This window comes from Nannospalax galili, unplaced genomic scaffold, assembly GCF_000622305.1.
Source record: "Nannospalax galili isolate Female #2095 unplaced genomic scaffold, S.galili_v1.0 scaffold660, whole genome shotgun sequence".
In the NCBI taxonomy this organism is placed as follows: Eukaryota; Metazoa; Chordata; class Mammalia; order Rodentia; family Spalacidae; genus Nannospalax; species Nannospalax galili.
Genome location: NW_008349073.1, coordinates 2,062,869 through 2,076,743, shown reverse-complemented (window position 1 = coordinate 2,076,743; position 13,875 = coordinate 2,062,869). Strand labels below are relative to the sequence as shown.

Here is a 13,875-nt window from a genome sequence, read left to right as displayed (position 1 = left end):
GAGCCAGGTAATGGAGGAGACACAGTCAGAACCACTCCAAGCCCATCCCCCAGCCTTACCTGCACCACTGCCTCCCATTTCTCTTTCTCTCCCCCTCCCCCTCCCCTCCCTCTCCCTCTCCCTCTCCCTCTCCCTCTCCTTCTCTTCCCTTCCTCCCTTTTTTCCTCTCTCTCTCTCTCTCTCTCTCTCTCTCTCTCTCTCTCTCTCTCTCTCTCTCTCCTCCAACATCCCTGGCTTCCCTCTGAGGTCTGAAGCCCTGGTTGGCCCCCCTCGGCCAAGACAGATCTTCCTCCCTAAGGACAGCAGTGTTGGATTCTCTCATTAGTGTATGAGACCCAGTCTGGCCAAAGGCCCCAGTCTCTCCTGGCCTCCCTTTCTGCCTCCCTCTTGGCCCCTAGCCCCCTTTCTCCAATCCCCATTAGCTGATGATCCAAGTTTTGCCATTCTTTTTTAATCACTAAGATTTCTGTTTTTCCACTGTGAGCCTAATGCTCCTGCACGTCTCTCTGATATACAGAACATCGCCAAACACTGTCAGGTTTTCATTTTCTTTTTCTTTTTTTATTTGTTATTTTTATTTTATGTGTATGAGTGTATTGCCTGCATGTAGATAACATAGATAAGTGCACCCATGTCGTGCAATGACCTCAGAGGTCAGAAGATGGCATCGGATCCCTGGAACTGGAGTTATGGACAGTTGTTAGCCACCATGTGGGTGCTGAGATTCAAAACTGGGTCTTCTGCAAGAACTGCCAGCACTCACCAGGCATGGTGGTGTATACCTTTAATCCCAGCACTTGGGAGGCATAGGCAGGTGGATCTCTGTGAGTTCAAGGTCAGCCTGATCTATATATATCAAGTTCTAGGCTAGCTGGGGCTACAGTGAGACCCTATCTCAGACCAAAAATGGGGGAGGGGCTGGAGAGATGGCTAAGTGGTTAAGAGCACTGACTGCTCCTGCAGAGGACCCGGGTTTGATTCCCAGCACCCACATGGAGGCCATGAACCGTCCTTAACTCCAGTTCCAGGGGAATCTGAAGTCCTCTTCTGACCTCCTCGGCATTGCACAACATGGGTGCACTCACATACATGCAGGAATATACTCATACACATAAAATAAATATAAAATAAAATATTTTGGAAGGAAGGAAGGAAGGAAGGAAGGGAAAGAAGGAAGGGGACAGTCAGTGCTCTTAACTGCTGAGCCATCTCTCTAGCCTCAGGGTTTTAATTTTCAAACCTGATCCAAGACCCTGATTTTGTGTCACTATGAACCACTCCATAAATGCACAAGATATAGAACTGGAAGATAAATGTTTCAGGGAAGGGGCAATACCATGTGTCTGGTAGGGCTGGGCATGAGCATAGGTCTCTCTGCATTGTGAGTTCTGCTTTGGAAGCTAGACTGGGTCTGGAGCAAGAGGTGGACACGGAGACAGGCATTCTCCATTGAGGATCTGAGATGAGAGTTCTGAAGGGAAAGAGGGTTGGAGTCCTTATGAACCCAGCCTCAAAGAAGCACTGTTAGTGAGTTAAGGCAGTTCCTCCTCATAAATTCTCAAGCATGGGAATTTGGAAGGCAAGTTGTTAGGGAGCCCAGTTTGAGGCAGTCAGGCCCTTTAACATGTGTGTCCAGATTTCCACGAAGGTCTTTATTATTAGCTAGTCCCCAGGAGTTATCTATCAGGTCCTGAAGCCAGACTACTAAGAAAGAAAAGCGTTTTCACCGTAGACTGAAGAATCTCTGTTTCTCAGCATGGTGCTCCTTCTTAGGAAAAGCCACTTGCCAGGGAGTCAGATGTGTCTTCCAGGGGCGACTCCCAGGACCCTCGCTTATCACAGCCACAGAACCAGATTCCTTGCTCTTATGTGGAGGACCCTGGGGGAGTCTGAGGCAGACCCACTCCACTTCTATGGACTACTGAAGTTGTAGTCCCGTTTAAGCTTTCCCAAGAAGATCAGAACATACTCCTCTGAAAATATTTTATTGATAAATTGACTCTGAAAGCACTTGCTTCCCACCCAGCTGTTGTAAGGTCTTTTGGATGGGGCATAGACCCATCTTTGAGGGAAGGTCCAATGAAGGACATGGCAGAAGTGGGTTCTGAGGATAGCCCCTCTCAGCACCAGAGTAGCGGAAAGGTGGTCAGGAGTGGAGCACCTGTGGAGTTTTATTGCTGGTGAAGACCAAGGAAAGTGGGACCCTGCCAGTCTAAATTGCAGCTGGGGGCATCAACACACAGGGCTCCAGAGAGGTTGGCACTGATTCCCAATCCACAGAGCCTGGCTGCTCACCCACTCACCCAGGGGCCCCTGGATGGAAAGGAAGTGGGGAGAAGTATCTGAACCAGGCAGAATTGGGCAATGATTACAGTGTGCAGGTCTTGGACAGAGTGGGCGCTAGAAAGGGACAAATGGTTTGGCTGTGAGATGGTAGCCTCTTCACAGGTCTATGGTGTCGCTGCCCACGCTCAGCTCGTCAATCTGTCGACAGGCATCCAAGAATTGCTCCTGTAGCAAGGCCTCCTCAGCCTGCAGCTCAGAAGCACGTTCAAGGGAGTCACGAGAGGATGGGGATAGAGCCTGGTAGGATCCTGATGCTGGGAGGCTGGGGCTGCTTCCTGAGGGCCGCGGGGGACTGAGGACGCAGACCAGCGAACAGCGGGGAGGCCTGTCAGGGCTGGAACACAGCAGCATGGACGAGCTGTCCCGTGACAACCCACACAGCGAGCCAGACGAGGCGCTGCTGACTGGGGGCCAAGCCCCAGGAGAGGGGAGCTCATTAGGCGCCGGGGATCCAGGAACTTTCTCAGACCTCTCACTGGCTCCAGCCCCTGTCTTGGTCCCTAGGGAGATGGTGCGGTAGAGGCCGAGCCCAGGCAGAGCTTCCCCAAAGGCAGGGCCCTGAAAGAGGCCCGGTGCCAGCAGTGCCTCGCTGCAGAGGGCCTCTTCGATGCTGCGTCGCAGGTTGATGGGTGAGGGCGGGCGGAAATCCACCGTGCAATCGCTAACGGGGGAGGAGGCAGGAGACTGGGCTGGGTTGGCCACCGCACCTTCGCAGCCGCGGCAGCTGCCCCCTTGGAGTAGGAGGTCGGGGCCTGGCCCTGCTAGGGCGCACAGCTGAAGCAGCTCTGCATCTCCACGCGCAATGGCGCTACCCAAGGGCTCCTTGTCCGGGGGCCCGGGGACCCAGCCTCCCGGGAGCAGCGGAGCAGCGTGTCCGGGCGACCATCGGAAGAGCTTGGCCCAGCAGCGTCGCGGCACCCGGGGGCTGCAGAGCGTGGGATAGAGGCCTAGCAGCGCCAGCGGGAGCGCAACGCCCACTTCGCCCAGACGCAGGCCTAGCTGGAAGGCCCACCAAGGCCAAGGTCCCTCCAAGCCAGGCTGGCCGCCATAGCCCAAGGCGTGCAGCACCTCATAGCCCTGCAGGGCTCCGCTCAGCAGCCCGAAGGTGCCGGCTACCGGGGCGGTGCGCGCTGCTCGCCTCCAGGACTCCCTCAGGGCGAAAGGGCTGCGCGATTGCGGAACCGGCGTGGAGCCCTTGAAGCCAGACCCTCCCAGGGGAGCTCCGGCCCGCCGCCGCCTGCCTCCCCAGCAGGAGAGTGCCAGCAGGAGCCCGGACAGGAAGGCAGCGAGGAAGGCGTGCAGCCCGCGCGAGGCAAGCCGCAGCGGCTGCAGCGGACGGTGCACCGCGCTCCCCAGGGCGGCCGCTGCAGCCAGCCCCAGCCCCAAGAGCAGCAGCGCAGCCAAGCCGGCGGGGCACCGCGGTGTGCGTGGCCGGGCCAGCAGCAGGCAGGCCAGCCCCAAGCCCGCAGCCAGGCAGGGCAGCGGAAGGTCCTGCAGCAGCAGCCAGGCGAGATCAGGCAGCCGATCGCGGTGTCCGTAGGCGTCGTAGAGGAGCGGGAAGGCCCTCGTGGTCCCGGCCGAGAGCAGCAGCAGATCTAGCAGCGCCAGGCAGGGGGCGCCGGGTGGGCAGCGCCAGGGCAAGAGAGCCAGAGCCAACAGAGCCAGCAGGGCCACCAGACCAAAGAGTGCACCTGCCCCATACACATGGGCCTCCCAGGCCAGGCCCCAGCGAGCCCTGGCCTCCGCCCAGTTGGCTTCCAGGGTCAAGAAAAAGAGAGGCAGAGGGGAGGCAGGAGGCTGCCCCTCACTATTAGGCAACTCGGGGTCGCTGCAAAAGTCTGGTTCACATTTGGGCGGCACAGAAGGGTTCCCAAGGCTGGCAGGAGAGGGTTCACCTGGAGCAGAGGTGAGGATAGTGGTATCTGTGGACAAAGAACATTTGATTGAAGCTGTTAGCAGCACCCCCACCCCAGCACACATCTAGAAGTTTAAATACATCTGTAACAAGACTGTTCTGCATAAGAGTCTCCATGCTTTTCAGCCTCTCCCCTTCTCCCCCCAGAACCCAACTAACTCCTCAGGCTGAAGTTTCCAGCTTTCATTCTCCCTCCCCTCTGCCCACTGTTCATTTCCCTCTAATCACTCCTTGATTTTACTAGGTGGAAGTTGGTGGGGGGGTGGTCCTTAAGAAGCTGCAGAACTTTACAACTGGAAGGAACTGTGGACAGCCCCTCCAGACCAATCCCCACACCAGAAAGGAAGTTTTATGAGAACAGGAGTTTTATTACCTTTGCACGCACCTGAATCTCCAGGCCTAAATGGTTCGTAGCATGTGGGTGGCACTGTGCAATTTTCATTGAATAAATGAGCCCTCTTATTTACCAGATAAAGAAACTGAGATTCTACAAAAAGGCAAAGTGACTTATCCAAGGTCACAATTTGGCAGAGCACAACTGAGCACCAATTTACACCCCTTTCTACAGCAAACCACCACCTCATAAAACTAATATTCCTTTCTTTCCTTCGCCTTCTCCCTCTCCCTCTCCCCTTCACCAGATTCCTAACCACACTTAAGTGTTAAGAGATACTTCCTCTGTCCCTTTTCAGTGCTCTCTTCTTATCCCCTTTTCACAGAACACATTTGCATGCACAGCAGGGGAAGAGGTAAGAGTACTGGCCCTAGCACACTAAGGAGAACACAATTTCTCACTGATTGCCCTTGCTATAGATTCTACCTCAGTCCTCAGCCTATGAATGGCTATAGCCCCCATCCTGATTCACCCACAAAACCATTATCTAGAGATTTTTGTTTTGTGTTTTGTTTTTAGTCTTTTTGAGACAGGGTCTCTCTGTAGTCCTAGCTGTCCTGGAACTCACTACATAGACCAGGCTGGCCTCAAACTCTAAGAGATCCACCTGCCTCTGCCTCCCAAGTACTGGGATTAAAGGAGTGCACTACCATGTCCAACTTTTTTGTGTTGTTTTTGAGATAGGGTCTCACTTTATAATCCAGGCTGCCCTCCAGCTCATTATATAGTCCAAGCTGCCCTCTTAACTCACAGTAATCATTGTGTCTCGGCCTGTTAGGTACTAAGAATTATACGGATAAGCCACTATGCCAGCCTCAAGCTAAATATTTTTTCCCCAGTTCCTAGTACTGGGGATAGAACCCAGGGTCTTGTGTACACTAGACAAATGCTCTACCACTGAGCTGCATCCCTAACCTTCTAGTCTAACGCTCATGATATAGGTATCCCCATGTCCTGCTCCCATTTTTCAGAAGATAATATTTAGATAAACTCCCCTGGTCTCCGAGGATGGCCTTGAACTCCAAAAAGGGAAGAACCAGGGAGATCATAGTAGACTAATGTGCTGTCTGAGTAAGTAAGCCCCTCGGGTGCTCTGCTAACTCAGGCTGCAGCCTCATCTAACACCTTTCACAACCCTTGGAGAAAGAGAAGTCAGTGAAGAGTGGAAAGTAGTTCTGCTCTCTTGGAGCAAGAGAAGAACTCAAAAAAGTCAGACTCAGAGATTCTCCCATGGATAGACAGCAAGGAAGATGCTAGAAGCTAACCTCTTCCTATACTTTAAAGGCTCAACAGAACTGCAGCTACTGGCCAAATAGAGGGGAAAGGGTGATGATGAGGGATGGAGACAGCCTGGTGGGGATGGGGGAGTATAGGAGACAGGTGTTGAGTTAGGTGTGATAGGCTCCTGCTGATTACACCCTCCTCTTGCCCCAACTGCCTGGCCCTTCCTCAGCCATGTCCCAGCTGGACAATAGAAAGACCCAGGAACATACCCACCCATGCTGAGGACAGGCAAAACCTAATAGAAGGAGTAAGGGGGCAGAAAGAAGCTCTGGAGAGCGAAGGGAAGAAGAATGAGGCAACTAGGGAAGGCAGAGAGGGAGCAGTCAGAAAATTAAACATGCACAGCTCCCTGTCAATTACAAATGGCAGCATGCACCCTGATTCCCATCCCACCACATCCCTCATATCTGAACTGGATAAGAATACTGATCACAGAGGACAGACATAAAGCTGAATGAGATGGATAGTGTGTATGTTCCTGGTGTGAAGAAAATAATATATGACTGTGGCCAGAATCATGGTTGGGAAATGTTCATCACTGATCAATTATCAGTTTGTGTTCGAATGTGATCACTTGAAGCTTCAAATTAGTTTATCTATTTAATGTGTATGAGTATTTTTCCTGCATGTATGTAAGTGCACCCATGTCATACAATGCCCAAGGAGAACAGAAGAGGGTATCAGATCCCCTGGAACTTGAGTTACAGATGGCTGTTAGCCATCATGTGGATGCTGGTAATTGAACCTGCACAGTCGGTGCGCTTAACTACTGAGCCATCTCTTAAGTCCCAAAATTACTTTTTTAATATTTATTTTTTATTATTCATATATGTTTAGTGGGGATATATACACATGACTGGAGGTGCCCACAGATGCCAGAAAAGGATGTTGGACCCCCTGGAGCTGGAGTTACAAGAGGTTGTAAGCCACTGGACATAGGTGCTTGAAATCAAACTCTGGTCAGTACACGCTCTTAAATTCTGAGTCATCTCTCCAACCCCCTCAAATTAGTCCTTGATTTAACTACCTCTAACTGTGATCTGGGTGAAAAGCCCTTAGCACATCCTAAACTTGCTTAGAAAGACAACAGTGAGTCAAAAGAGTGAACATCAATCTATTATCTCAGTTTATGAGTTGTTTGAAAAACACCAAGTTGATAGCCTAACCACCCTTCAACATTCATGAAGACAGCAGCCTCAGTTAAATGAGAATTTATTCAGTTAGGAACAGAGAGTACGCTCAGGGCCAGGGGAGGCATCAGCCTAGTATTGGTACAAACTAACACACTCATCTCCTTATCCTCTGGTCCCCTTTGATACCCTGGTCTAAACTACAGCTTCTACAAAGTGACTGGATTAGCTTGTTTTCCTTTGGCCTTTGTGGGCCCTGCAAAGAGGAAAGGAGGTCCTGCCAAGGAGCCCACATTCTGCCCCAGCCTGTCATTCTTCAGCCCCTTCTCCTTGCTCACTGTACAGACAAGTGCTCTCAGAGGTCAGCTCTCCCTTTTAGGCCACAGAGAACTCCATTTCTCATCTCGTGCCCAAATCCTAAGGCCAGTAGAGCAAAACTCAACATTCATAAGAATTCAGGACATGGATTAAAAAACAGAAAATGGGTTGGAGAAATGGCTCAGCCGTTAAGAACACTGGCTACTCTTGCAGAGGACCTGGGTTCAGTTCCCAGCACCTACATGGCAACTAACAGCCATCTGTAACTCCAGTTCCAGGGCATCCAACACTCTCTTCTGACCTCCATGGGCATTACACACATGGGTGCACTGACATACATGCAAGCAACACACTCATACATGTAAAATAAATATAATAAAAAAAATTTAACTAGGAAACAAAAAAAAACCCGAAACAAAATAAAACAGATGTAGAAAACAGGTAAAGTGCAAGGGATACCTGAAGTGTCAGAGAGGGAGTTCTAAATTGGGAGCACTGTTTGCAAGAGTCAGAGCATGCCCAGAGAGCCCCATGTAGGTCAGGTGTGGGTGCAGGCAGATGGGAGAAAGCCCAGCTTCTGCCTATAAAGGGTTCACTTGACTTCAACTCTTGTCTCCCTGTCTGCAGCTTCCTCAGAAATAGCCTTGAGTTTCCCCCAGAAGATAATGGTCCTCTGGTCCTGTCTTCTAGGAGGGGGATCCTGAGCAGGCCCCCTTGACCTCAGGGCTGAGAGAGAAGGGATGTCAAATGAGTGATTAGTGAGGCAGAGCTGGCCAAGCAGGGTAATGGGGAGGGATTATCTGGGTCCTGGAAAAGTCAGATCTGATTATCCACCAGCTTCCCAGATCAAAGGGCTGAGGAATGATCTCTAGATGCTGGAAACTACAGCCCATTTAGTGACTGGCTTCATCCTTCTTCCCACCCCCACCTCCAGGACTGAGATCAGGAGGACTGATACTCTGTAGCAGTGGCACTGGAAATATTTAACAACAGGATGGCCCAGGTGCTGGCCATTCACAGTCAAGGCCTGCCAATGGGTCAGGGAGCAGAGGGACAGCAGTGAGGACTTACCAGCAGGCCTGAAGTCCTTGGATATGATACAGCCCATTAAAACTGTCAGTGTGTGAATGGGTTGAATACAAGCACTGGTTGAGGGAAAGGGGACCAAATACAAGACGGCCCTGGGAGTACAAATTGAATGGCACCTAAGTTATAAAGACCCTAAAATGCCAAGTATGGTGGGACACACTTGAAATACCAGCACTTGGAGATGGAGGCCCCAAAGTTCAAGGTCAGCCTCAGCTACAGGAGCCAGTTTGAGGCCAACCCAGGCTACATGAGACTCTATCTCAAAAACAACAAAAAGGGGCCAGGTATGGTGGTAGACGCCTTTAATCCCAGAATTTGGGAGGCAGAGGCAGGCAGATCTCTGTGAGATCGAGGTCAGCCTGGTCTACATAGAAAGTCCCAGGCCAGCTGGGGCTACAAAGAGTTCCTATGTCAAAAAAGAAAAGTCTCTTTGCTCCCTGCTTGATCTCTCTCTCTCTTTTTCTCTTTCTCTCTTTCTCTCTCTCTCCCTCTCTCCCTCCTTCCCTCCATTCCATCCCTCCCCCATGTCCCCTGGTATGAGCAAGGGTTGACTCCAGCTTCTCGGTTTATCCAGGAGAAGCAGCATCAAGTGGCTGGGCTCCTGCAGCCAGGAGGGAGGAAGGGGACAAGGGAGGCTAGGCTGTCTCTGATACTGTCCAGACTCATTAAACCTGTCTGGCCAGCAGACTGCCAGCCAGCATCTATCCCCTGAGGCACAGAGCTGCCCCTGCCCCCAGGGGATTCTGCTACTGCTGCTCACTGAGGGAGCACTGTGATGGTGGCTGGAAAGGATCAAAACGTCCAGTGCACTGTCAGGTCTGGAGCTGGAAGAGCCAGAGGACCAGGGGTCTCTATGGCTGAGCCTAGTGCAGGGTGGCTAATGAGCTTCACAGCCAAGGTAGAGCAAATCTGGGCTGGAAGTCCCTCCTCATGGCCACCACAGCATGGTTTAGCAAAAACCTCTCTTGAGGCACCTTTACCCTCTGTACTGGAAACTCTTTTGTCCTGGAAGCTGGGGGCCAAAGTCAGGTTATCTGCAAGGTTAGGTCTGCAAATGTATTTGGGATACAGTGCAGGAAGGAAGCAAGGTCAATAGATACTGTTTAATGACCTTGGTGTCCAGCATCCTGCCAAAAGTTCACACTATCTAGAGACTTGGGGATTCTAGGAAAAATGAGTGCCATTTTCAAACTCTAGATAAGTGAGAAAACTTAGGCTCAAAGAGGTTAAATCTTGCCTTCTCACCACTCACTTGTCTAAATGCAAAGTCTCAAAGATTCCCTTGAATGAAGGTGGCATCTCTGTGTTCATAGTCTCTTTAATGTCTTCTTCATGACGGTTCAGCCTTGCCCAGGTCTGACAGCATGTCATGACAGATCAGACAACAGAGGAAAAAACCCCAAGGCTGAGATGGGGTGGGGGCAGGGAAGAACTGGGCACTTAGGGTAGAGGGTGGGATGAGTGGAGATGCTGTGGAAATCAAGAAGTAATTCCTGGGGCACTTGTCTCTGTCTCACTCTGCCTGTGACAGCAAACCCCCCAGAGAACCATTACTTAATTTAATGTGGGCCCTTCCCAGGCAATTGTCAACCATTCATGTACAACTTCTCCATGTTGAAGATGAAAGGAATGGTGATATGGTTATCACTAACCATAAAAGGTCCCAGGACATTGATGAGTGACTGGCACATAGTAAGTGTTCAAACAATAATTGTCAAGCTAAGGGCTGAAGAGATGGCTCAGCGGTTAAGAGCACTGGTTGCTCTTGCAGTGGACCCAGTCTCAATTCTCAGCACCCACATGGTAGCTAACAACTGTCCTAACTCCAGTTCCAGAGGATCTGACACCTTCTTCTGACCTCCACAGGCATTGTACAACACAGGTGCACATTCATGCAAACAATACATTGATATACATAAAATAAAAATAAAATAAATGTCAAGTTCAAATGAATTGTATGCTTACCATTTTGCACTGGTGTCTCAGTTGAGGCAGAGCTTAGGGAAGCTGCTGGGTCCAACAGGCTTGGGCTTGAGAGATTCCTTTCCAGGAGAGGTGGGGGTGGGGACAGAGTGGTACCAAAGAGCCCTATAACAGAAACATATGGGACTTAAGTGACATCCTACCAGCTTGCAGTACTCTGGGACTTTGGAGAAAATCATGTCCTTCCCTAGAGCCCCAGGGAGTGTAGCCACATGAACATCATGAACTAAAGTACAGCACCAAATCAGTCAACACAGTAAAGAAAGCACTTCCCTATGCAACATTAGGCCTGAAGAGGTGCTGGTCAGGTCATTACCATAGCTCCTGCCATGCAGGAGGTCTCACAGATGTTTGTTACAATGAAACCAACACTCACCTGGAGAATCTGATACTTCAGCTGCAGAGCTTGAAGGTGCTGTTGTGCCTGGGGAACTCAGGCTTGAGAAGTTCCGGAGTGGGGACAGAGTAGTACCAAAGAATCCTGCAAAAGGAGCAGTGACTGAAGCTGCCTTCTATCTACCAGTGGCCAGTGGGTGCTCATCAACTGGTGCCCAGCAGGGCCGCTCCTTAGATTGGGTGTGTACTCACCAAAGGGTCCCAGGCGCCCAGCAATCTCTGCCAGGCTGGCCCGCAGACTGGGCAGCAGGGGCAGGGACCGATGCCCAAGTGTGGGGGCTGCACCTGCTCTCAGTGCCACATCAAACTTCAGCTCCAGCTCACTCTGGTGAGGCCTGGGAGCACTGGTTGGAGGTGCTGTAGCTGTCAGAGCAGTGGCCCAGGTCACAGTGCCCATCCTAGGCTGAGATGGAGCAGTGGGCCACTTGGTGAGCCCTGAGATGGGGGATGTGGACTCAGGAGGCAGGAAGGAGGCCCAGGGTGTAAAGCTACCTTCAGCAGAGCCCCACTCTGGGGGGTAGTTCCCAGGAGAGCCCACCAGTAGTTCCCAAAAGGAGTCAGTCCTCAGACCACTTTCCACCTCTTCCCCTGGTTCCTGGCCTAGATCAGGAGAGAGAGGCTGGGTTTCTGTGACAGGGCTCCCCCAGACAGCCGCAGGTCCCCGAAGATGGAATTTGAAGTTTAGTCCCAGGTTGAGAGACAGCATGGAGGCCTCACTTTGAGGTGGTGGGGTCAAAGTAGTGAGAGGGGCATCTGGCACAGATGAAGCAGGCTGGGGGCCCACAGGAACAGCAAGCAGAACCCAACAGAACAGCCCCAGTCCCAGGCAGCCACGCCCTGCCATGGCCCCACCTGGCCTCAGCAATCTGGGTGGACAGGGGGCTCACTTCTTCAGCACCTTGTTAGCGCCAGGGTCCTGGAGGGAGGAGAAGTCCATGAGTCCTGGCTGTTGCCACCCTCTTCCTTTCCCAGGATGGGATGCCCTAGACAGAGACTCTGACACAGAGAAGCAGGTACTGTGGGCAGGAGACAAAGTGTTCTGCCTGGGAGAGAGGAATGATGACTTTCCTTGCCAGTTCCTTCCGGTATCCACAGGCGAAGGCACAAATCTCTCCCCTGCAGTTCCCACAGGAACCCCCAGCCTTTGCACATAGGAAACTGAGGTCTGATTAAACCAGTAGCTTCATCCTTAAGCACAGCAGACAGAACGAACCTGGTTTCCAAGATGCAGTGTCTCCCTCTTTCCCCAACCCTCTGCCCACCCTTCCTCCCGGAAACATCCACTGAGGCCCACTGTGTGCCAAGCACTGTTCCAGTTATACAGCTATGAACAAGCAAACCCTCTGGATGAATCCTGATCTGCACCTTCCCCCAGAGGGAGATAGCAATGGGACACAGGACTCTGGGAAGGGCAGAGCACAGGATGAAATGATCTGACTGAAGAGCTGAAGGCTAACCAGGCTCTACCAGAGAAGTAGGGTCCCTGGTCTGGAAGAAACTCCCCACCCCCTCTTTCCTGGAGCTTGGCTTGCTGTTACCCTGACCCTGACCCTAGAAGTATTCGAGGGAGGGACTAATTGACCTTTTCTGAAGAGAGGAGGCCAGGCTGGCAAGCTGAGTTAGGGGCAGCAGCAGCAGGCTGCCACCCCCTCCTCAGAACATCTGGTGGGGGAAGGGAGGGTGAGCCAGGGACACAAATGTACCCAGGACCCTTACTTACATCACACACAGCCACACCTAGCACCCGTGACACACTCACCCACTCACCCTTCACACACCTCTGCACACACCCCTGCACACACACACTAGATCCTGCTGAGCCTCCTCTCTCTCTCTCTCTCTCTCTCTCTCTCTCTCTCTCTCTCTCTCTCTCTCCATACGGAGGCACACATTCACATTGTACAGACACATCACATACCATTATCCCCCATGCCCCTTACACACCCACCCCACGCAGACACATGCACACGCGCGCGCACAGCACACTCCGGCTCCCCCAGTATGGACCGACGGACCTGCTCCTCTCGCTCCAGAAGAGGGTCACCAGGAGGGGCGACCTGCATCGGCGACCCCCAGCTAGGCGCTCGGAGGGTCTAGCCTGTTCTCCGTTGCTCCGGACGCTGGGATCCTGACTCCCCTGGGCTCGCGGTGCGGCCGCAGCTCGGCGGACCCCACCCCGCCCGCGCCCCGCAGCGCTCGCAGCAGGCGGACGGGCTCCGGCTCCGGGCGCCTGGCACTCCGCTCCCTCCCCGCTGCGCCGCCTCCTGGCTGCGATCCCGGCTCGCAGCCCTCTCCACTGCCTTCCGCGCCCTCTTTCCTCGCCCTCCTCCCAGCCGCCCGCCCCCTACCCGGCCCGCAGTGGGCACAGCAGCGCCGAGCTGCGGCCGCCTGGCTGCCCTGGCCCCACGCGCGCTCATTCACCCAGCGCTGCCAATCAGCCGCGCCTCGGTCTCAGCCTGGCGCTGGCAGCCACACACTCCCAGGGAGGCCCAGGAAACACAACCACACGCATGCCATCCTGGAAAACACACCCTCGGGCGAGGGCACCGTGCACGCGCGCGCACGTTCACACCCCCACAAACCTCCTCCCTACACACATTGTAGTGCACACTCGTGTGTGTGTACACACACACACACACACACACACACACACACACACACAACTACAGTCTGGCCCAGAATGGCACTCCAGGCAACCACAGTCACTCTTTCAAGCCCTTAGGATGGGTAGAAACATACTGTATGCCACAACCCTATGTATCCATTATAGAGACAGAAAAAGTAAGGCCTCCAAACTTACCAAATTGCTCAAGATTGCACAGCTTGGCAGAGACTTGAACTCAGTCTCTCAGCTTGCCTTCTCCACCACCTGGTGGTTTGCAAACACTGGGCTGCCTCTGAGGATGGTCTCAAATGTCAATCCCCAGGCATCCTGTCTCTTTTTGCTAAAAAAAAATAAAAAAAAAAAAAAAAAAAAAAAACTCCCCAAAATCCCTTTTCAAAAATGTTTGTGGAAAAAC

The 13,875-nt window shown here is 52.5% G+C and overlaps 1 protein-coding gene across 3 annotated transcripts; it reads right to left on the bottom strand.

Moving 5' to 3' along the window:
* Nucleotides 1–1,977: 1,977 nt before the first annotated feature.
* Prrt4 (proline rich transmembrane protein 4) lies at nt 1,978–13,299 on the bottom strand. Of its 3 annotated transcripts, XM_029570037.1 has the most exons (7): nt 12,871–13,299; nt 11,708–11,771; nt 11,348–11,455; nt 11,048–11,258; nt 10,836–10,940; nt 10,442–10,564; nt 1,978–4,268 (listed from the first exon to the last, which is right to left on the bottom strand). In XM_029570037.1, the coding sequence occupies exons 4-7, from the start codon at nt 11,250–11,252 to the stop codon at nt 2,443–2,445; spliced, it is 2,259 nt and encodes a 752-aa protein (XP_029425897.1). In that variant the 5' UTR covers nt 11,253–11,258; nt 11,348–11,455; nt 11,708–11,771; nt 12,871–13,299; the 3' UTR covers nt 1,978–2,442. The 3 variants fall into 3 exon arrangements, with proteins under 3 accessions (XP_029425897.1, XP_008844612.1, XP_029425896.1); XM_008846390.3 differs by having other exon boundaries at nt 11,048–11,771; XM_029570036.1 differs by lacking the exon at nt 12,871–13,299 and having other exon boundaries at nt 11,048–11,789.
* Nucleotides 13,300–13,875: the final 576 nt, after the last annotated feature.